At 35.5% G+C, this 25,547-nt stretch overlaps 1 protein-coding gene across 2 annotated transcripts in view; it reads left to right on the top strand.

The window, feature by feature from the left end:
* Gpc5 (glypican 5) overlaps positions 1–25,547 on the top strand; it is a 1,267,099-nt gene that overhangs the window by 399,535 nt on the left and 842,017 nt on the right. For both annotated transcript variants that reach the window (XM_005374117.1, XM_005374118.1), the window contains exon 6: positions 376–496. In XM_005374117.1, the coding sequence (XP_005374174.1) occupies positions 376–496 (121 nt within the window). The remainder of the gene's footprint in view (positions 1–375; positions 497–25,547) is intronic.

Genomic DNA, 25,547 nt, shown 5'->3' with positions numbered 1-25,547 from the left:
ATAAATTACAGTAAATTGGGTGCATTTATTTGTGTAATTCAGCAAGAATTGGTCAGAAAGTCGGATATATATTAACTCTGCATATTGGTAAATAACATTTAAAATGAAGTGAGTTTTGATTGAGTACTAGAAGAAAAAAATATTGGTTTTTGAATAGTGCATATTTTCACTATAAACATTTTACCTCAAAAAAAACCATTATTGCTGTAACAGTTTATGTTCCAAGAATAGATATAATATGTTTTTGTATATTTTTATATTGATTTATTTCTCTTCTAAGAAGAAATTTTGAACCCATATGAGCTGAAGCCGTAGGGCAGATAATATGCAGACCAGGTTATTAAGTCATGTGTCTTTCATTTTTCTCTTCTTTAGCTATACTCAGCGTGTGGTTGGAAATGGAATCAAAGCCCAGTCTGGAAATCCTGAGGTGAAAGTCAGAGGTTCTGATGCAGTAATAAATCAGATAATTGATAAATTAAAGCATGTAATACAGGTAAGTGCTGATCCTCCATATTCATTTGTATATTCAATAGTAAATAGTGTGTGACCATTGTCTCTTATAATTGACACCTTTGTTAATTATATCTGATAATGCTGTCTGAAAGTGAATATTAGAATAACTTAATTAGAATTTCGGATTTCAGAAATAATTACTTCACTGTTTTTCATCTACTGTCAGTTGTATAGTGGTATATTAATGGGAAAACAATCTGTATCTGTGTCAAGTCATAACCTCAATATTTCAATAATGAGAATCTGAAGATACACATCATCTTCAATGAATAAGCTTCACTATTGTTAGCATTAAAGAAAACATGTATCAAAATATAGAAGATGCTAGGGTTATCTTCCATGTCACTCTGTGAACCTTGCTATGAAGGTTTCTGTATTCTCAATAAAATATAAGTTATAAATGAGTAATTACATTTTTAGTACTTATTTCATGTACCACATCATCTTTTACATGTTATTATCTACCTAATAATTGCTGTTTATGAAATAAACCTACTCTCTTTAATAGTGTTATTTAATCAACCAACTATATACTTCCATTTTAAAATATAACATGTGAAGCATGAAGATACCTTTCAAAAGAGTATTTCATTGAAATAGTCTATTAGTTGAAACTAAATATTATGTTACATGATGTAAATGTCACATCTGGTATTTAGGGTTAAAACTATGTTTTCACTCACTAGACATTTTATAACAATCTATGCGCTTATAGGTTTTCATTTTTGAAGCAAAATATTTTATGGATAGTTGATACTTTGTGTCAGAAAATATACTTAAATAGTACTGAAATTTTCTTATGTAAAAGTACTCTGAAGTCATTCATAACTGTTTGGCAAAGCCTAAATTTCTGGAGGGCCAATTTTCAGGGCTCTGTATTCAGGAATCTCTATGTTTCAAGGAAAAGAAATGTAAGGACTATACAGGGGCTGACACAGTACAATAGATTTCTCCCTTCCAGAGGGCAGTAGTGGCTCACACTGGTTGTGAGCTACAGAAGTCAGTTCCACTGAGCAATGTAGCATCTCAGGACTACAGGTGAGTTAATTTCACAGCCTCTAATGAGTTAAAATTAATTCCCCCACAGAACTTCCAGGCTAATGTAGGTACCTTTTATTGCTTGTGGGCCATGTGCTAGCATTTCTTGGAACTGAGTAGCCTTGTGGTTGGGACAGGAGATGTAATGACAGTGAAGGAGGGGAGCGTGTTAGCAGGGGAGCTGCAGCATGGTGGCTGAGATCACACAGAGAAAGTGTGTTGTCCAGAAGCTGTGACCCTGGGTCCATTCAGGCACTCAGAGGAAGAGAAGTCATTGTACCTGCCAGATTTCCTCTGAATCCAAATTTTTCTTCCCCACAGTTTGAAAAACAAGGAGTACTTTTGTACTTCCAGGTATTATTGATCAATACTTGGTGAGAATCTAATGAGGCTTCAGACAACTGAGATATAGTTCTACTTCTTGAATTTTTGCTGGCTCAATAAACAATGTTTTAGGCACTAGATATTCAAGCAAAATGGACTTGTAGTATATGCTGGTGGACATGGATCTGATGGTTCTGCAGGAAAAGAATTGGGGTGGGGATTTGTGGCCAAGTTCCCTTGCAATCAGTCAGGGAATGGGAAAAATAGGACTGTGCCTAGAAAGGAACAGAACTAAACTGTAGTTTTAACAGAGGCCTCACAGGACCCCAGTAGGAACTCAGGCTAGAAAGGTCCCTTTAGATTGCTGTCTTTCAAGGTGAGTAGGTGTGTCTTTATTCTTCCACACCAACCAATCGTTGGATGATACTACTGGACAAGGGGTGGGATTATGTTGACAGCTATGAATGAGCTGCAGCCCATGCACTGGTTAGATGGATCCTCACAGGAAAAACCAGTATGATATGATGTGCAGGGGCGGGTTATTTGTAACTATAGTACACAGTTGATGATAAAGTAAAAACAGGTATAATGTTGGTCAGCTCCTTTTGCTGTGGGGCAGCAAAATCTTCATGGCTTCTGGAGTTAAGCAATACCCAAGGAGTGTGCATGTGGTAATCCCCTGAATGTAGGGGAAAAGGTAAAACTTCAGTGTATATTTATTGTATCTCATTCTCTAAATATTTTTGATTGTAGGAAGGTATATAGAACAAGTAATATATTAGTGTGACAAAACATACGTGTGGTTTATGAATACATAAATATACATACCAAGTGTGGAAGCATTCTAACTGTTTTTATGGGATATATGGGATAAAAGCATAACAGAAACTCTGGTGTAGATAATTGTAATGGAGTTGCTATCTACGAAAACCTGCATAAATATAAGAATTTATTTATAAAGGAATATGTAGTTTGCACCTTCAGCCTTACTCTCCTCCTTTTTTGTTTTGTAGTTTCAAAGCCATAGCCTTTCCAGGGTGGCAGAGGGAAATAAATTTATTTTTCTTTTAGCTTCTGTGTTAGATTGAGTCCGATTCTGTCATCTGTATGAGAGTGTGCAGATCTCCAATTATTCCTACTTAAGTTTTATTCTGGGGCTGCAAGAGGATATCAAACACAATGCCACCTTTGAGGTCTATCTTTTTAAAGTCTACCAGGAGGGTATGGTTGAAAATTAGGTTTTTGTAGAGGATAGCAGGAAATCACATTTTGAACATGTGTTACTAAAATATTAACCTTCCATGCCTTAGAACATACTCTTTCATAAACCAGCTTCCTGAAGATAAAGAGAAGTTTTTGATTTTACCAGACTTCTGACTGCTGATAATGTGCATGAGCTCTGGCTAAGGCTGCTGTTATACCCTGGATATCAAAGGCCAAGTAACACAATCGCCGCAGTGTCAGCTATGTTAAAGGTTCAGGAAATTGTCTGCTGGTAGTGAGAATTTATTAATTTGAGAATAGTATGGGCCAAAGCAGGATGTAGACATTGAAACATATTTTAAAGTGTAATCCACAGATTAAGATGATAACTTAGTGTTTGGATACAGATTTTTTAATTTTAATGACGTTTCACTCATTTCTTAACTATGTTCTACCAAAAAAACCCCATTTAATAATAGAGATAAATCTTTCTCTTGCTTTTTTGTCCACAAATTTGTATATGGAAATAAGTCAGCCATATTTATTTTCTAGGAAAAATTTTCTCCATGTGATATCCCCCAAACACTTGTCTTTTTGGCCTACTATTGATCTGACCTCATTTTCTACCTCATAACATGCACAATTAATTGAAAAACACATGGGTGCCTTTGTTAAGTATTAAAATAATTACTTTATTAAAATTATTCAACTTATTGAATTCCTGTATGTGGCTAGTTTTAAGTAGGCATGGAAAGATGATCTTAAGTGAACAAAGGAATTCTGGAAAAGGAGGAAGCGTGTGGGTGCGTTTTGAGTGGAAATCAGTGGTTCCTTAAATCTACAATGCCTCTTAGACATCAAAGAGGAGAACCAGAAGTTAAGGGGAGGCCACATTTGGTTGTCACCACAGGATACTGTTTAAATTGTGAAACTGTGAAGTCACTTCTTTCCTCCAGAGTACAAATTCACACCAGAACTTTTGGAGAATATGAATGCATGGCTATTGGAAAATTGTGCTGTACAGAAAATGTGAACAGTGTAAATGTTTTATTAAATGGGTTTGGTATCTTGTACATACTTAGAAAGTACATCAAGGACAGACATGATGTTAGGGCTTGTGTTTAGAGCAAAACCTCATGTAATCATAGGTGGTTTTTTTTTTCAGAAATGGATGAATCTAGAGTGTGTGATTGATTCATGGTGCAATTCTAGGTTTAAGGGTGGGTGATTACTAAATAAGTCCACTGATGGATTTGGCACTGCCTTAATTCTGGTATCCTGGATACAATATAAGGGACAACAAGAGCCTTATGTTGCTGCTTGCTTGCTTTGCTACCTTCTGCCCACCATGAACTGTTTCTCCTCTATTGTCCTGTCTTGAAGCCAGCTACCTATGGACTGAAACTCTACAAACTGTGAGCTAAATAAACCTTCCCACCTTTAACTTTGGGTATCTGGTAATTTGTCTTAGCAATGAGAGAAAAGTAACTAAGACACATAATATTTAGTACCACTTAATTTTTCTTACTGAGGAGTAAATAATGTTCATTGTTGGAAACTGAATTTCATTATTTTAGGAAAATTAACAGAAAAATAGAAAGATATATATGTATATAGTGTTAACAAAACAGAAACACACTGTACGAAATAAGACTGCAAGGCTTTTTCCTTTTTCCATATAAGTATTTATATTTGTGGGTCAATACTTTAACTTTCTTACAAAATGATGTTGGAATCACAGAGTACGTTTGGCTTTCCAACTTGAACTAGTCACATACAACATAGAACAAACACATTTTTCATGGCATAAAATTACTTACCAAATGGCTATTACTGCTTGCATATCAGTTTGCCATATGGAAGAATTATACTTTTACTTATTCAGTCTCTTAAAGGTGGATTTATTAGTAGTTACCAATTTGTCATGAAAATAAAGACTGCTAATAGGAATATCCACAGGCATAAATCTCTTTTTGCATCTTTTTTGCCTTTGATATATCCTGGGTATTGTATCTAAGAATGTTTGCTAATGATTTTAAGTATTCTTGATAAAGATTACCAATTTTTTTTCTAGGAAAATTGTAGTCCTATGCATTTGAAGTAAATGCAAGGTGAAATCAAGTTTCGCCTTGAACTGAGGGAAAAGTTGGACCGTAATGATCAGAAGGGGGTGGTGTGGAGTGCTATGGGGCGGTGTTCCAGAGACCAAGTAGAAGGTCTTTAGAAATGTTAGCCTGAGCTGGTGTCTAAGGACAGTCAAAAGAAATAGTATACTTATAAGATGGTTTCTAAGATTTCAAGTCCTGCTAGAGCAATGTCTCCTAGAGGGAGGCACAAACCACTTTAATTTTACTTTTCCATTTAGAGAAAGTATTGTATTTATATTCCCCAAAAGAAAAATGCTGAAAAGATGTGTGGATTGTCACTTGGTCTTCAAGGACTATCAGGTACGTCGTCTCTCATTACCGCACCTGCAGGTCCTTCCGAATGGACAGAAGCAAACGTAAAGAGGAGATTCAGACATGAACCCCTTTTTCACCTGTGATTCTTGCTTCTTTCTTAGACAAGTCATTGTATCAACTGAGAGAGACTTCCCAGGATTTTTCTACCATCCAAAATCTATTCTCTGGGTAGACAATGCCTGTCCCTTTGTAGATACATGTGCTAAATTTCGTATAGCCAGTTGCCAGTGAGGAATTCCACTCATGTGTAGTATTAACTATTTTAGGTATTTATATCAGAGTAAATTGCCCTTTGATGACACAAGCTGGAAACATTTTATTCCTCTGAGTATATCTGATTGAAAAAACATGTAAACTTTTTAAATTCAGATTTGCTTTTCTAGCAAACCAATTTTGAAATTTCTTCTTCATATTGACTGCTTATAGCAAAGTTATCAGCAAAAATTTACAGTTATGCAGCAATTTATCTTGAAATGTTAAATAACATGTATCATTTTTCAAAGAAAATGATGTCAGCGGTTAAAACCCTAACTGCTGAATGCTATTAGTTGTGAATGTTAATGCCCCATTTAGAAATTAATTTGCTTACTTTGAATATGCAGCAAAAAGTAACATCATAGCAATTTTCTATAATTCTTGCTTTGCAAAACCAATAAGCACTACAGTGTTGTTAAAAGCAGCACGTTCAAATAACATTTTATTTCCTCAAAACTAACAATTTTAATACATACAAGAATATTAAATTTCTATTAAATATTCACTTTTATAGGGACTAAAGCTCCTTCACAAAAAGTCTTCATGTATAAAATAAATCTGACTTTTAACTGTGAGAAAAGCAATAATCTTAACTATTCATTACAGCACATGATAATTAGATATTTTATAATACCTATCCCAATAATTCATAATGTGCTGGAGTTAGGAAGAGATGACACTCTAACTTTATGTACAAAACAACTGTGCAAAATAGATGTGCCCTTTTTCCACTTTCTTAGAATTTCAGTATGAGAAACAGTCATTTTAGATCTGTGGTAGACTGAAAAGAGGTTCTTAGCTCTGAGTGCATAGTTACACCATTAGTGTTTGCACACAAAAATAAAAGTTTCTAAAGACATTCGTATCTTTAAGTTTCCAATTTGTGAAATCTTTTGATATTTTCTTATTAAACTTACTATAAGATACATTTTAGAAACTTTTCCTTTTCTTAATAGTGTAAAACTGTAAGATAGAGCCAGTTAATCTTAATCAATTGAGCGACTGAACAGTGTGTGGTCATGTTATATCAACTGACTGAACTTCGTTTACTGTTATGGACTCCAGTTCAGGGGAATGTATAAAAGAACTTGGACTCCTTTCCTCTGGACTCAAGACACACTACTCACAGGTTTCAGATTTATGATGTTAATTTTTCAGAAAGACATAAAACTCTTGATTTTGAATTAGCCATGCAGTAGTGACCAAAAACCATGCAGTTATCTTTTGGCTAAGGGGAAAGTCCTTGAAATACACTCAATAACTTTGAATGGTCATCCAATTCAGTAATTAGTTCATCTAAGTAAATTCAATGGAAGGCTGCTCTCTGCAGCGCTGGGTGTAATGCACTGACTTCACTGCTGGCTCTTTCATTTTTTTTTAAAAAATCAATTTTCAGCATAAAACAACCATATCACTTAGCGTACAGTCAACTGGAAATGAAGGTTTAAAAAATCCTTGTGAAAGTAATGGGATTTAGGCTGCGCATTGGTAATTTATTTTTTATTATTTAAAGAGTAATTGTTTTATGTTAAATAAAAGTTTATGTTCACTCCCATGCTGCTGATCTTACACTTAACACTATCCATGAAGACTTGAGCTATTTGTGAGCTACATTTTCCGAATAAAAAAATGTTGAAAGGACTATGAAAATTATGTTTCTATTTTGGATTTAGTTAATTAGGAATCTCTGTAGCCATTTATGTGCTAAAATCTGTATGACATTCTGTCAAAAATAAAGCAAAGTATGACTTCTTTCACAAATTGAAGTTCCAAAGTACAGACAGCTCCTAATAAATTCAGATCCACTTTTAACAATTAAAATCATAAGTTCTTTCAGAAATTATTACATCTAGAAGCTATTTGTACAGTATTTTCATTTAGTAACTTCAAATAACAACCAAAAACAAAACCTCAAAACACAGTAATTCTTTCCTTAAGGCTCAATAAAACATCTGTGTGACCACAATATAGCCTTGGGCCGAGGAGCGTGACTTCTGAGTTAACTCAAGTCATCTGCGCACATTCTAGTTTAAAGTGCTATCATTTTCAAAATGGTGAGAATATCAAATTGAGCAATGATTTGGGAAAACAGATTGATGACTCTTCAGAGGTGAAACATAGAATTATTATATAATTGAAGCAGTTCAATATCCAGGAATTAAGAATATGCAGGTTCACACAGAAACTTGTTCATTCATCCTCATAAGAGAGATATTCATAATACCCCCAAAGTTGAAGTAACTGAGGTAGTTATGAACTGATAAATAAAGAAATAAAACGCAACTTATCCATGAAATTGTATTCAGCAAAAAAAGAACTGAAGAAATAATATATGCTACATTGTGGCTGAACCTTGAAAATATTATATTAATTGAAAGAAGAAAATAATAAAGCTTATTATCTGAGTCTCATTGCCTGATAAATACTGATAAAATGAGTTAGCATTTTATTAAAACATCAATTTTCTTTTGTATGTAGAAGAATCCCTTATACTTACAAGTACCATTACCAGCTTACTGAAGCCTTTTCCTACTTGACACTGATGGCTTTTCCAGTATCCTGGAATGTTTAATCTTTTTCTTGGTTCCAGAATAGCTGCAGAGTTTTCTCAGCTGTGCCCTTTTAGTTCCACACCCACTGGTAATCCCCAGCACACTGCTGTGGATTCACTGCTTTCATCACGTGAATGCAATGCTCTGGGTTTGCTTGTGGCTTATCTTTACTTCTGTTTAACATCCCAATGTTTTATCAGTTCTTATCACATAGGACCACGTACTGTTACTTAGTTACATGTCTTGCCCCTTTCTCTGCTGTACCCTCCTGATGGTCCAAGAATCTCTCTGACTACTCTCCAACCAGGATCTTTATATATTTCTTAGTTTCATTTCTTTAAACTCTTCTGAGATTTCATCCAGGGTCTTTATTTTCTTGCTCTCCCAATTTCTCCTCCTTTCCATGGCTTCCTGAGAGTCTGCCGTCTTCTAGAATGTTTCCTCAGTATCTCAGATACTGTGACCTACCTTTGCACGGGTAAGCAACCCATGGGGGTTTGAATTCAAGATGGCCAGAACTGAGTTCCATTCTAATGTCTATCTCTTTGTATGATTTGAACTCTTTTTGCTCTTTCTGGTTGCCCAAGTTTATATCTTGGATGCCACTGTAATTCTGTTTCTTACTAGTAAACAATCACTGTTGTCTTATGAATTGTTTTCTTAACCTGTCTTCCCCCTCTTTACTCCATGGCCGCTGTACTGGTTCAGACCACTATGAAATCCTATCTATATTGGAACAATAATTCCCAAACCAGATCTACAGTCACTGGTCCAGGAAGTGGCTTGAGACAGTTGCCTGTATGTCCCATCTCTAATTCTTCTCTTAAATCCATTGGACTACACATTGCTACCTATCTTATTTATCTTTGTAAAAGTCACTAGTTTTTTTTTTTTTATAGCAGAATCCAATAGACTTTTATCAATCATTAGTAGACTGATCATGTCACTGCCCATTTGAAAGAATTTAACAATCACCATGGAGAGTTTGTTTAAATGTGGAAATTTGACATGTGATCTCTTCTTTGAATTCCCTCTAAAATGGAAATATATGAATGTAAATATATTAACTCACAAGGGAAAAGTCAAATACATTTTAAAACCCACAAAGAAGTTAAAGGGATAGTATTGGCATGAAGAACAGAATTTGCAATGCAAATATAATGCAGAGAGATTTGTTTGTAAAAACTGAGGCAATTTGTTTGATAGCACTTGGGATACAGGACGTATCAGGCCACACTATGGAAACCTGAGTAATAAAACTCCCCAAAACAGCACTGCACCTTAGATTGCTCTCTTATTCCCTTGCAGTATTTTCTGGGGACAAAAATTGCACCAAGAGGAATCTTGACTCCTAAATTCAGCCATAATGTAGAGCAGAATGAATCACAAAGTAGAAAATAGTGGAACTAAGTGAGAATTCACAAACTAATCCATGTGTTTTCAGAATGTGGGTGTTTGGATACACATTGCCAAGATGGAAAATGAAATAATGTTCTGTGGAGAAATTGATAAACTCTAGAGAAAATAATTCCATACATGTATCAGGCTTCCATTAGTTGAGAAGCTACTTTACTATCTAGTAAAATGGTAGTAAAATTCTCTATTATACACTATCTTCATGACAACTATTAGATAGCTTCTAATATCCAATATCAGTGGTCAGTCAGTACAGTTGTACAATACAATCACTATACAATTAAGATGAATCTGAAATATGTAAAAACAAAACCATAAAAATACAACAAAAATAAAATGAATAAATATAGACAACAGATATTACAGAAGAAAATGCCTAAAAGTTACATTAATAGTCTCCAAAAATGAGACAGTATATTGCATTCTTAATGTCTAATTGCTTCCAAAAGATAAATAAGAGAGTAAAAAGTTAAATGTTTGTAAAAATGAAAATTAAAAAATTCTGAATAGCTTGAAGATAAAGTCAAGGAAATAGTCCAGTAAATAGTAAAAGAGACGGAAATAGGGAGTATAATAGTGAAACATTAGTATTTTATTCTAGGAGGTACAAATTATAAGAATTTAAGATAAAAGAGCTAGGCTAATAGGGAGAATTACCTTCTGAAGTAAAAAATATGTCCGTTATTTTCAGAACTGAGATCTCAACCCCAGACTGAACCCACTGAGTGATCATTACAATGAGTATAAACGTGTGTGTGCTCAGTCACTCACTCTACCACTGTTGTGAAATTTCAAAATATGGGTGCTGAGAAAACATTAAAATTTCCCACAGGCAGGAAACAAACAAACAAAAAAATAGCTTGCATACAAATAATGGAGACCAGAAATGTACTCACTGCTATATCCAAATTTCTATATTATCCTACTAGTCTTGATTATTTCTAACTATCACTTTTGTTTTCTCTGATTTCAGTATACTGAGTTATAGCCCACAAATTTGGATAATTTTTCAGTTGAGATATGGATGATTTTTTGGGGCTAACTAAATGCTCCAAAGAAACCCCTCCATTAGCTTTGCATGGAGGTTAAATTAGCCTTCACAATTCTCCCAAACTCCACTGAATTCTGGGTGGTTAAAGTTCTAGTGGTTCATAAGGGTTCAAATCAAATAGCTATTTCTGATTTATTGGTCAAGGTGTAAAGTTTTCTGGGCAAGTATCACTTTCAACTGCCAGTACCTCAAGGTTTGGCATAAAAATAAAAGGTTTCCCTAATGATATTTTTTGTAGCCCTCCTTAGCCATAGATAGTTTTTGACTGGCTCATGAATAATCTTAGCTTTCACCAGGTATATTACAAGTCCATAATATTTTACAGACTCCATAAATGTACTCTAATCACTTGACTGTCATTTTATGAATATGGTCTGAAGATGTAATTTGTCAGAGCACAGCCTTTCTGGATCTATTTCTTGCAGTTCAGCACCACTTAACCAAATGGCCCCCTGTAGTTTTGAAGCAGCTCATGCACCAAGAAAGTGGGCTGACTTCAGCTAGAAGGATGCTTACTGGAGATGACTGGGAAAGTTTCTTCAGCATAGCATATTAAAGAAGTGAAATAAATGTTATATAAAGTGTCATTTAAAGGTTTAACTGACTAAAAGTTTTACAATAAAATTAAAATGTGCATTATAAAAACCTTACAGAATGTGATGAGTCTTATGAATATAAGTTTTGCATTTATTATGTGTTTCACATTGATGTGATGGAGACTTAATTGGCTTCATCAGAAATAAAACAAATCATAAGTTTTATAGTAATGAGTTTGAATTGGCCTTTATGCACATATCTACAATGCAGGTCAGTTATTATTTCTGAAAATGATCCTTTTGAAATTTTGTGTCTTGAAATATATTATCCAACTAAGGATGAAATTCATTAAGAAGATAGTAAAATCTAATTTAACTTCTTTCAATACTCTTTTTCTTTTAATCTTATAAAAGCAAAAGTGTTTTTCAGCTTTTTAAATATGAAGGTCTAATTTTTAATTGGTAAAATACATGTAATGAAACGAGATAGTTGCAATCATAACTCTATCCTAGTAAGCTTTCTATTGTATACATTCATTTTTAATTTATTAAGAAATTCCTTTTAAGATTTTTGTGAAAGAACTACATCATTGGAGAAGATGATTAAAATTTGTAGAAAATAAATGTGTTCATAAGTCACTTAATAGATCTTGACATGAAGACCTTATTTCCAAGGATTTTAAAAATATTTATTTGCAGTGAAAATATATAGAGTTTAAATTTCATAATTTCTCATCTTAAAAAAAAAAATGACATACATCAAACATATCAAAGCAAGTCATTTGCATTGATTCTGATGTAGGTATATTATGTTATCACTGGTCATAATTGAGTAAAATTATAAAATTAATAAAATTGTTATATATCATTCCAGTGCACAATAGCCTTGCTAGAAGGTTTATCTTGGGGTTTGGTTCACAAATCTTCTGGGAGGTAGCATATTTTGTCATGTTTCTACATTACTTCATTGAAGGATAATGTTTTTCTCTTCTTTAAAGGACTTATTTTTCTGACATTTTCAAATTTATTTCAACCTGTAGTACATTTTTTCATTTGTAACAAAGCATGTCAGGGTATTATTTGATTAAAACTTCCATTGTTAAATCTTTGAGTATGTTCCCCGTATGTCATGTCACATAAAAATATTCAAAGTATATCTATGTCATGTCACATAAAAATATTCAAAGTATATCTATTGAAAATTGAATGAAATTCGCAATTGATCACTATATGTGAAATTTAAATAAAAGAGGAAAGTACATCTTTTTAATTGTAATCTACTGAGAGTAATGATTTAAAATCATTACAATGACCAATGACATGCTTTTCATGTTGGATTATAATTTTTAAGTTCCTATGTTGTTCTATTTATTCATCCATATACTGACAAATCATTGAATCACTAGCCAGTGTGTATGATAATTAATATGCAGGGAGCAAAAATTATTAAACAAGGACATGGATGAGAGTGATGATAGTGTACACCTACTTCAGTTATCCTCTTGTCTGTCTCTGAGGTCAGTGGTGACAAAAGGCTAAAAATAATCTATTTACTTCCTTTAACACTCATTATGGAGGTGCTATTCTGAATTAGTAGCTCTCCTACACATCAGATACATAAAATTAACTGATAAAATACCTCCTTGCAAAACAGTAAAACCTAAAGTTCAAAAAAGCAAACATTCTCATAGTAAACAACTAAAGCAGAAATCCATTTTGTGGGACTGATAGCGATATTTCTGACATAGCCTCAGTGAATTTGTCACAGTTCCAAGAACCTAGAAAGTATGCCATTACAATTGAAAGTAAAATGAACTATCAGAGGTTATTGATGGGATATAATGATACCATTTACTTCAATTAGAATGCAAGTGTAGTTTGTTTTAAAAGGTATTGTGACTTGCACATAGAAGAAGTTTTGACTTAATAAAAGGACTGGTGAACAATGACTTTTTTATTCCTGGTATTGGGGAACAAATTCAGGGTCTCATGCATGCTGCGTGAGTACTTTACCACTGTGCTAGATCTCCAGTTATTTTTAAAATTTATTTTAAGACAGAATCTCACCATATTGGTCAGGCTGTCCTTGAACTTGAGATCTACTTGCCTCAGCCTCCAAAGAAGATAGGTCTTACCACACCCAGCTAACAACATGTTTATAAAAATCTCCTATTGCCACAATGATTTTGTGTCTCTTCAAACTTCATAGAGTAAATCAGTGATAATTCTTTTTCTTGTGTATGCACTTTGGTCAACTGCAATTCAGCTCATTGAGGCTGGGATCAGCTAGTGTTGGCTTCTAGCTCTAGCTTGTCTTCTACCTGTCTTATGTTTGTGTCATCCTACACAGGTCACAGCACCTAAAGCTTGTGATTTTGCTGGCTAAAGTCAGGAGTACAAGCCCACATGTGAAAAAACCATGCCAAGGTTTTGGGGCATGAAACCTTCTCAAATACCTCTTTAACCAAAGCACAGTCATATAGCAAAGACCAAAGTCAATTAGTGAGGAATTATATCCCTCTGTCACAGATGGAGGTGGGGCTGAATGTGCATAATTGCTAAAACATGATCCAGTCTACCAAAATTTTCTTCAAGATTTTAAGGTAATAAAATTATCATTGTTGTTTGTGTATCCAAACATGGTGGTGCATGCACTTGGAAAGATAAGGCAGGAGGATTGCGAGTTCCAGGCCATCCTGGGCTATATAGCAAGAGCCTGTCTAAAAAAAGAAGAAAAAGCATTGTTCTTGTTTGTTTGAATAAAGTTTTGTTAAAAACAGTGCAATATTATTATCATTATCGTTATTATTAGTTGAACTAATCTTTTGTTACATATTGTGCACCACAATTCTGGTTTATGAGCCACCTTTATAAATCTGAAAACTTTATCTTTAGGATTTGTTAGATTAGAAAAGTCATATCCATTTAATGCATCATATAAGAAATAATCTCAATATTTTTGTTTTTCATATTGCTAATATTTGGATACAAAAACACTAGGAATCATTGAAGTTATTTCAGTGATATGTAGTATTCAGATACTGATTTATTTTAACAAATTATAAAAATAGACTATATTACTAAAAGAAATTGTACTTGAACAACTAGTTTGTGCTACAAATGAGATTAGACTTTTGTGTTAAACACTGAGAGTCTCATTATACTGGTAGGATTGGTTAATTAAAGCGTAATTATAATATTATCAGTAGAAAAACATGTGCCATAATTAAATCACTTAAATCATCTCTCGAGGTCTTAATATCTTGGAATTCTCACTTCATTGTAATAGACAAGATTATTCTGTAAATATAATTTACTAGTAGTTTGCCTTTATAGGAATGGTAGCAAATTAAAAATTCTACATTATCATTAAATAACAATGTTTTCCTGCTATTTAATATTAAATTTATCTATAAAACATTCAAAAAGAGAGAAATATGGGATAATCAGAACATTTACAGCTTACTTTCCAGTGGCTGCTTGTGTTTTTATTTTTATTTTTTGTCTTTAGAAAAATACAGGTGATTTTTGAAATGGGCTAGTCCCAGCTTCAATCTAAGAACTATTTACATATGTGAGGTCTCGTCTACAGCCTATCAACGTTGCCAAACATAATGCCTTTTTTAGTTTCTTATACTTCACCCTTAGAAATTGTTCAAGTAAAAAAAATTAAAACTAATAACATAGAAAAAGAAATGGACTTTACCCTGTCATGGTTTGGGGGATATTTGGAAGAGGAAACAATATAATACAGGACACATATTTTAAGGTTCAGGAAATCTGTCCACACATTAAAGACCAGAGAATCCAGCTGAGGGCCTGACTTCCATAATAATGTCCTGCATGAGTCCAGCTGAAGACCTAGAGCTCATAACAGTGCCTCCCATGAGTCCAACTGGAGGCCCAGAGCCCATAACAATATCTCATACAGGCCTGTTTCACGGATCTGTGCTGGGAAGGCGCAAAGGTCAGTGGTGGAAGCTAGAAAGTCTGTGCCAGCGGGATGAACAATCTGTGCTAGCAGACTGAGGGATCTACACTGGAGCCAGGATGCAATGCTCAAAATGAGAACCAGAGCTCCCCTGAAAAATACCACAGTCATCCTCAGCAATAGTGAGGTCCCGAGCTCCTCTGATGATCAAGACAGCTGAGTTCCCATCAGGAAAGCCAATGCAACAAGCTTCTCCAGGAGACTGGCAGTGCACCATCTTCTCCTCTGGATCCAGGAAGTGGTGTTTAAAGTGAGGACCAGAGCTTCCCCAAAGTGAACTGAAGCTATTTTCAGTGCCAACAAGGTCCTGCTCCTCGGAGGATGAAAACAGCAAAGTTCGTTAGGAAAGCCAGCATGACGTGCTTCTCCAAGAGAACCAACAGGTCCTTACAGCTTCTACCAGCTCCCAACAGCCTCCCTCAGTTCCCAACAGCCTTTCTTCTCCTTCTCCAGTTCTGCCTCTTATGCTGTTGGCAACAGTCCCCAGGTGGGCCTCCCACACCCAGCACCATGCTTACTCAGTTCAGCTGGGCATTACAAGTTGACCACCAGTTGTCAATGCACCACATACCCTGATCCTCCCAACCCGTGAAGTTTATCCCTGGGATGGAGAAATGGAAATGGAGTCATTGGAAATATAGATTCTTTGCTAATAATTACTCTCTTGAGTAAATTCTCTACACACAAGAATATGAAAGTGTTCAGGAGATAGTCTTGAGACGTCTAAAGTATGGACTCTAGTTCTCACAATTAATAAATAGGTGTAAGTGAAATAAACTAAGAGCTTCTGAGTTTGCAAGTGTACTGATATGTATTGTCAATGTGTTTTATTATTGAACTCTTAGTGTGCAATCAATGATCATCTGATTGCTTTACTTCCCATTATAGACTCTCTGAATAGGAACACCAATATAAAATATTTGGTCATTTCTAATGCTTCTGGTTATGTGTGAGCCACTGTCTTTTCTACTATAGTCCCTGCTGAACTGGTTTCTAAAGATCTGCTCCATTCAGAGATGCTGGCTGATGTTTTTGTAAATGCCTTTAATAACCATTCACTATTCACTTTACCTGTTTTTATGCTAATTCAATTTTACCATGATAGTCCCTGTGGGATGAAGCAGAGGGAATTACATGGAATATCTCTACATAACTCCATAAAATAATGAATATTTGTGTTTAGAAATGATCCATTTGATTGAATGTCCCTCTAGTAACCAATGGGAATGCATTACATTTTAGTACAGGAGGCCAGAGTGAAAAGTCCTAGGAGTTTTGTGTTGGTTTGTTTTGAAAGCAAACAATCAGTCACATTTCACATTTCAAGACTGTGAAGGAGCCTCGGCTGATATAAAAGCTGGACAGGAAGAGTCTTCATTGTGCTCAGCTCACATGTAAAGATGAGAGCAGAGCAAGAATGCCAGAGTTTTACAGTGTTAGATAGAAAACGTCTGGAAGCAGACACACAGGGAACCTCAGAGCTCTCCTCTCTGACCCTGCAACCCTGGATTTTGAGAACCAAACACCTTGTTCTCTTGTACTGAAACACCATCTAGGCTCGCAACAACATCAAAAATCAATTTGGAAGACACTAAACATAAAATAGAGAACAGAAACCTTCTTAGCTACAGCATGCCTGAGATCTGAGGAGAATTCACTCCAGAACAATAACAGTATTTCACAGGTTGTCTCCTCAATACCAACTGCACAAAAAAAGTTGTCAATTTTTTTCTCCCAGTACTTTTTATGACAAGTCCAAAGTACGACAGCTGAATTCAGTCTGAAGGTACAGGTGTCTGGAGTTGAGCAGTGTGTTGGTTTGGGGCTTATTTTGCAAGGGGGAACAATATAATATAGGACACATATTTTATCAGGTTATTTATAATAGTCACCCAAAGAATGATATACAAAAGTGTGCAGGAAATCTGTCCACACACTAAGACCAAGGAATCCACCTGGGGCCTGGATCCCATGGAAATGTCCTGCATGAGTCCAGCAGAATATCTAGAGCTCATAACAGTGCCTCCCACAAATCCAACTGGAGGCTTAGAGCCCTTGACAATGTCTCATGCAGGCCTGTTTCACAGATCTGACCTGGGAAGGCCCAAAAATCAGTGCTGGAATCTAGGAAGTCTGTGCCTGCAGGATGAAGGATCTTTGCTAGCAGGCTGAGGGATCTGCACTGGAGCCAGAAAGTGATGCTCACAAGAACCAGGGCTCCCCCGAAAGGTACCACAGCTATCCTCAGCAATAGTGAGGTTCCAGGCTCCTCCAGTGATCAAGATGGCCAAGTTCCCATCAGGGAAGCCAACGCAGCAAGCTACTCCAGGAGACTGGCAGTGCACCATCTTCCCCTCCAGAGCCAGGAAGTGATGCTCAAAGTGAAGATCAGAGCTCCCCCAAAGTGGACCAAAGCCTTTCTCAGTGTCAACGAGATCTGAAGCACGTCAGAGGATGAAAACAGCCAAGTCCATCAGGAAAGCCAGCATGACGAGCTCCTCCAAAAGAACCAACAGCTACTTACAGCCTCTACCAGCTCACAATATCCTCTCTTAGCTCCCTACAGCCTCACTTCTTCTTCTCTAGTTCTGCCACTTATGCTGCTGGCAATAATCCCCAGGTGGACCTCCCACACCCACCCAGCACCATGCTTACTCAGTTCAGCTGGGGGTTATAAGTTGACCACCAGTTATCAATCCACTACAATCAGGCTCCAGATTTCTTTCCTGTGGCTCTGGCAGTCTCCAGCCTCAATGCTCCAGCAGCATCTCCTTATATAACATAATAAACAATTTGAAAATGGATACTTAACAAAGAGGTGTAGTCATTTATAAATGTCTCTAAAGCTATAATAGAAACTTTAGGATTTCAAGTCCACTGGCTGGTGTAGTAGAAAACAACTGTGCAATTATGCGTGTGTCCTTCAGGAAACAGAAATGTGAGCTGGGGATGTAGATCGCTGACACATTGCTCACCTAGCAGGTGCAAGGCCCTGCATTTGATCCGCAGCACCACAAAAAGACAAGAAATGAAATACCAATGAGCTAATTTGTTTTTAAATTGAGTAGGCTTTGTCCTTTCTAGAATTTTGGCTGGGTTGCTTGGTATGTTGTCGAGAATCTATCAACCATGATCTTAATTTTCTTTCTTTTGAGGATTTAAAACTTTAAATTAGCACTGATCTACCAGTTCATTCGTGTTTGTTTATTGGATGAACGCGCATAGCTTGTCTTGCCTATATCTTAATTTTCAGTATAAACTTTCGGCAGAATCTTTCATTTCATCACCGTGTAAGCAGATGTGCGTTTTATTCTTTTTCCTTTTCATTGAACACTTACCTCATTTGAGATTTTTCACTTGATTTAATTTAACTTTTCTTGATGGTTGATACATCTGTTGCTACCTATATCTAGTTGTTATTTTAATGGCTTGCCTAGAAGCTGTAACCAAAATAGTGGTATATTTTCCTACTGTCCTTTATTTTTTGTTTCATGAATTTCTGTCTTCAAGCAATTAAATTGATATGCTACTAAGATTTTTTTGCCTTTCCCAGACTTTCACCTATAATTACTTTTTATTCATACTTTTGGAAATATGTTTAACTGATATGTAAAATATTAAAAAGTTTTTAGAAAATTTCCAGTGTTTCCAAATGTACATTGACATAGATTATTTAATAGCCATTCCAAAATGATCTTTGAGGAAGTATATTTTGTCATGTAGGACAATTACTGAATGTAATTTTAAAATGATAAACTAGCCTTTGATGGCTTGCAATTAATGTTCATTTATCATCCAAAACTTCATGCAAATTTAATATGATAATGTGTTGAGGATTGGCTACATAATTTTGAGGGCTCACAGCAAAATTAAAATGTACACACCCTGTTTAGAAGTTATGAGAAATTTAAAGATGGTCATAACAGGGAATGCCTGGGGCTTCTAAACAAGCTGAATGCCTGTGATGATTGCTCTTTGTGTGTGTGTGTGTGTGTGTGTGTGTTGGGGGTTCTTGTTTTCTTTTTTTCAGTTCTACTGTTCATTTGAAAGTGAATCTTTAAATTGAGAGAGTAATACTAAAGTACATCTGCAGCAGAATGCTTTAAAAGTTACAAAATATTGGAAACCATAGAAATGAAAAGATAAGTAAAATTCTTACACCCAACCTCAAATTTAAATATGGAATTCTGTGAATTCTATGACTATAGATTTCAGTTATGTGCCTACTTTTGAACATATGTAGAGATCATTTTATATTATTTTAGCCTAAACACTAACTTCTGGAAATTTGAATAACTTTCTCAAGTTTTATCCTAAGCAAATAATTCAGAGATAACTTTATTTTCTATTGTATTAGGTGGAACTCTGTGAAAGGGTCTGTATTGGGCTTTCTTTGTCATATAGTTTTTTGTCAACAGTTATAGTTTTTCTCCTCATACATGGCACCTTATTAAACATGAATGTAGGACCCATACAGACTGTACCCTGATGAATTCTAAACGCATCCACTTACCCTTTCCAAAACTTCCAGTGACTCTTCCTTTCCTCATGCTAATGATGCCCTGACTCTTAACTCATTACTCATAGAGGGATTTTGCGGCCCCATCCACATGTTAGTTTATTGATTTCTGTCTCAGGATTTGACAATCTTTATTGAAAAGAATGACCTCAGTGTTGACTAACAAAGTCCATAGTGAAACATGTTTACTAGTTCCTACAGCCTAAAACAATATAAATTGTGACTCTGAATTTTCTTTTTCTTAGAAACTTCTGAACAATACATCTGCTAGCACAAACTTGTGCAATTTATATGTGAAACTTGAAGAATTCTAATTCCACATATTACTTTTATACTTATTACTTGGAAGTAATCCTCTCAATAATGTCCCATTGTCTTAACTTCCATCATTTTAAGAATTAAAATAATAATAGGTCATTGGAAAACTGTAGTTCTTTCACCTTCTGAAATATGAGAATTGTTTCTGCAACAGGCTATCATAGATCTATCTGACATAGTGGGCAATAACCTCCATAATCTTGGAATATGAATATGGTGTGAGTTCTTAGGAGTCATGAATAGCATCAAAAAGCAATTCTGGCTGGGAGTACTGGCACACACCTGTAATTCCAGCACATCTGGAGACTGAGGCAGGAGGATTGCAAGTTCAAAGCTAACCTAGAAAACTTATATTCTTAGCAAGAACTTGTGTCAGAATAAAAATAAATTAAACAAAGGACTGGGGCTCACTGTGAAGACCCAGGGTTTGACCCCAGTACCAAAAGTAACGACAACAAAAACCCTTTAAAACAGAGGATGGGGGAGGGAGGCTGGAGGGAAGGGAAAGGAGATTTATAAAGGAAATACGATGTATTATGTATATGTACTTCTCCCTGAGATGATCACAAACTGCAGTTACTGCAAACATGTAGTAATAAAAGAATAAAAACGTATAGTCTAAATATGCAATTGTATGATGATTTCAACTAAGACAAAAATAATATTGATACATTGTAGAGCAGTAAACTTCTCAAAATTTCATCTGCTGATTATTTCCACCAGCATATTTTATACAAAGTTTCAGCAGGAGAAAATGCCTGCTCACGTGGAGCTATGCTGTCCCTTTGAGCTCTGTAGCAATGCCACTATTGACAATAGCAGCACCAAGATATGATGCCTGAATTCTCCATGGTTTAACCAAACAAAACTTTGCTGTACACATAGAGTTCAGCGTCAGTGAGGGAACCATCCTGCAGGTCCAAGCTCTAGCGCATGACCTTTACAGTAGTGGAAGCAGAGAGAGAGTGAGCCGCAGAATATGGCCCGACCTTCTTACTGTCCCAGCCACGGTCACATACAGTCCACACCAAGTCATAGCTAATTACTCAGATATTTTCACATGACACCAGCGTAACTGGAAGCCTGTGAAGTATTTGAGAGTGAATAAATATTTGCTGGCCATTAAATGTCTATTTCACCCTTTTTTGTAATTTAGGAAGGTGTTCCCTGATTCCTCTTCTAAATCTTTATAGAACATAATATAAAAGCACTAATCTATATGAATGATTTCGCCATGCTTCAAGAAACTTTCCATAAAAAGCAAAACTGTTCTTCAAGTGGCAAACTTGTCATAACAGTTGGGCTGCACAGATCCTACGTTTTATTTTCTGAAAAAGGCTGGAATGTGGAAATTCTGTGTGTAATCAAGGATGTACTTATGTGCTTTAATAGACTGCTGGCACCTAGTGTGATGCGGGATGTGTTTGCTTTTGAATGCTTGGTCTCTCTGTGACCTCTGACTGCATGGGAAGGCTCCGCAGATTTCTGGACTTGTCCCAGATTTTACTTCCAGAAGATTGCTGTGTATGCTCTAATGATGGAGCTGGTCCAGGACATTTAAGGCACATGCAGCAGAGATAGTACCATCTTTATCTTTTAGTCCTTCCCATTTAGCTCTGAACTTGGTACTAGCTGGGTTTTTAAATTGTTTGGCTGACATGAAATAAAATCTTCAGCTGCCTGCTAGACAGACAGTTCCAAAGCAGGCCCTTAAGCCCTGTACATCCAAAATTAGTTCTTTTCCTCCAAACTTTGTTCTCCCTTCAGAGTTTCCACTTCTTATTACAGATAACACCAGTCAGGCAATCATTTGGACTTAATGCTTTAGAGTCTGTACTAGGTCATCTATATTTACTATTCTCTGTACTCAGTCTTATTCCAAGCAAAATTATTCCCAATTCATGCCTCAATTTTATTTCTCCAGTGGAAGCCATATGCATATTAACTCTCAAATAAATCCCTCAATTGGCTTCCTAGCACCGGGATTCTCCTTTTTCCTCCTAATTGAGACTTTTGTCAGTATTGTCTCTTTAAAGCAGAATTTAGACCAACTTTCTTTAAACATGTGCCCGTGATACTCAAAATGAGGGCTTTTAACAAGTGTTATTTGTGGGGAAAGAGAAACAAAAGTTTTTCAGGACATAATTTTATACAGGACATAGGTTAAACAAAATTGAACTGTGTTTGTTTTTTGTTTCTGCTGTGGTAATACACATTTGAAATTCCTTAAAAGGCATTGCATATACACAATTTTCTTCATCTATTTAAGAGAGGCATTTGTTTTCTTAGAAACATTTTTGTAGAACTGGCGTAGACCAGATTCTCAGAGATTCCTCAGAATCAACAGAATGGAATCCAGATATTCTGGTGTTAAAGTCAGGGCTCCTATAACAGGCATCTAAGTCCATCTTCCTTCCCTTTCTGTTTGCGCTACCCAACTGGCATACCTTACACTTCATGCCTTAATCCTTACTGTATTTTTACACGCAATCTTTGTACCCCAATTCATAGTTTTTCCTCTTTTGGAAAAAAACAAGCATTTCTCATGAGTAAGTCCTCCTTATTGAAATTTATTGAGATTTCCCTGTACTAAATCACAGTGCATATTAATTTCTCACAGGATGTTTCCAAAGAAGGGAGGAAGAGTTTTATTTTAATGGAATGTTCACTATATATCCAACAAAGGGCAAGGTATCTACACATGCTATTTATTTGAAAATCATCTTATTGTTTCAATGAGGAAACATTTTTAAAACTTGTTCTTTTAGGCTAAAAAGTACTAAGAAATACACAGCTCTTGCCATGTGTGTGATGTTTCACAGCCTTTAGCTAGGATAGCTGCAACTTCAAGCTAGACATAGCTATCTCCAAAACTTTCTTTTGCTGACTATTCCTCATTACTTTGTTTTTATTTCTTTTGTAGTACTTAATGGATTCTGCTATGTGTCATACTGATTTGTAGTTAAAAATCATTCCTATTGGCATGTAAGCTTTATGAAAATAGACATTATACTCATTTTCTGTGGAACTATCATACTAATATACACATCTTGCTAAATATACATTAATTTGAACTGGATCAATGCTGTTATATTAGCATCCAGGTAATGTTTTTTGGCTTCTACGTAATGGACAATAGCTCTGTATTCATTCAAATTCATATTAAACTATCTCAAATGAGGCAATATTTTGTCACACGTAATACATGTATCCACATGGATGCCTACGCTGGACTTCTCTGAACCCTCCTAGTGCTCTTGGATAATCTTTAATACTTGCTACACAGTAAGGAACTTACTTTTAAAAGTGACAATCAGACTCCATAGTACATGTAAACATACAAGAAAAGAGATTATCTGGGACTATACCAACATGAGAAAAATCAGAGTTTAAAACAGAGGTCAGAAGTGACCCAGATGCAAACATTTTAAATAGTTAGTTGAAAGCATTTTCTACATGTGCCTTCCTCCAGGAGCAGGAGTTAAGTACTCTAAAGAAGGAGTTAAGTATCCATAAAGGTTAAAAATATTTTCCTCCACTAGATTAAGGCATGACTCTAGACAGTTACACATTGCAGATTGCTCTCTAAATTATCATCTTGAGAGTAAGTTTGTTTTTAAATACATACTCTAATGTAATTGTATTCTGTGACTGATGCTGGCTGCCTGATAGTCGTTGAAAATAGGAATGCTTAATTTTTATTAAAAAATGGGCCTATTTCAAGGTCGATCTTGGGACTTAAATTTGATTTCAAGGTAGAATAGTTGGCAGCTGAAGAATTTACATTGACTCCTGGCTGAACAGTGCTTCCTTCTTGGCCTATAAACACTATTAGTGTCTTCAAAATGATTTAGATTGTACCATGATATATTTGGCCCTGTTTGAGTACTGGGAAAAATATAGATGCTTTGGAGTCCCCGTATACGTCCCAAAGGCAAATGGAATCCAGATGTTCTCAAATCTCTCAAGGTTAGGGGTGACGCCTTACTTTGAGCTAGTGGTCATTGACATCCAGTCCTCTCTCAGAGTCTTATCAACATATATTTTATGGAAAGTCCTGACAAATATATCAATGGATTAAAATCTGCTCTTTTTGCTTTTTATCTGTCACAGTGATCTTGCCACAGAAGAATGCCATATTCTATGGGTCAATTTTTATTATCTAAAATCAGACTTTTCTAGAATATTGCAGCTCTACCTATCTGGCTTTTTCACAAGTAAAAACTGGGAACTTTCTTTTAATTCTTCAAAGAAGATTAAATACCAGACTATAATATTGTTATCATGTTTCTTAGGGTTTAGGTACACCAAAGATTGCTTCACATGTACTCTTCAAATTCCCTTTCCTGAGAATTATTTTTCATTTTACCTAGAGCCATTTTATTTGATAACTATAAAAATTGTACGGAAGACCTTTTCAGCCCTAAAGTAATAAATCCTTTTCTGTTATTAGAGAGACTTATCACTTTCACTTATCATTTCAATAAAAGTTATTTTATTTCTAAATTATTCATTTATAATTATTTCTTCTAAAGATTTATTGATGCACCTTCCCCTGATTTAAAGAACAAGTTTCCACACTTCTCTCCTTACCAGCCCTACTTGTTTGTTCCAACAAAAAGTAAACTGAGAACTTTGGACAAGTACTGTTGGAAGTTCAAGAGTTAGAAGACATAGACATAGTAGTTGTTCTGATACAGTTTAGTTTCTTGTGAGGGCTGTGTAGGGATCAAATTATAATATGTATAATTACTGCTCAGAAAGGAGGAGCCATGATCTATAAGAAAAAAAAAAAAAAACACTGAGAAAGTTACCCTTTTTTTCTGGAAGAGAATTGTGACTTTACTACATAAGAAAAATTACCAAGTGTGAGGATAGCAGGAAAGAGAAGACAGGTCAGGGAGGGATATGCTAGAGAGCAAATGCCTATGATATGTGGCGAGGAGAATTTTTCATGTTCTGAACTTCTCCTCGACACATATCCCAGGCATTTGTAGGGATCAAAATTGAAAGAGAACTGGTGTCATTAAGCTCAGAGAGCAAAGGAGTTGGGTAAGATGATACCGGAAGTAGGCAAGGGTAGATCCACACGGTGCCCTGTACAGATGATTTAATCTTTATCAGAGAACCGAAAGCTACACAAGGGATCAGAGAAGTCCGAGATTTTAAGTATGTATTCCAAGGCTTGTAGGAGGTTGAGTTATACACGGAGCTTGCCCATTTTGAAAAATAAGAAGAGAGAGAAGATGTCCATGCCCTTCCTGTTTGTCCTCTCTCTTTATCTAAGGCGTGCCTTAAATTTGACCCATGTACGGTCAGCAGCAGCTACTGGAAGCAGCTGTTAAAGTGCACAGGGCCACAGTGTA

This window comes from Chinchilla lanigera, unplaced genomic scaffold, assembly GCF_000276665.1.
Source record: "Chinchilla lanigera isolate Chin_1 unplaced genomic scaffold, ChiLan1.0 scaffold00003, whole genome shotgun sequence".
In the NCBI taxonomy this organism is placed as follows: Eukaryota; Metazoa; Chordata; class Mammalia; order Rodentia; family Chinchillidae; genus Chinchilla; species Chinchilla lanigera.
The sequence above is the reverse complement of the archived record's forward strand: the minus strand, read 5'-3'. Positions and strand labels throughout refer to the sequence as shown.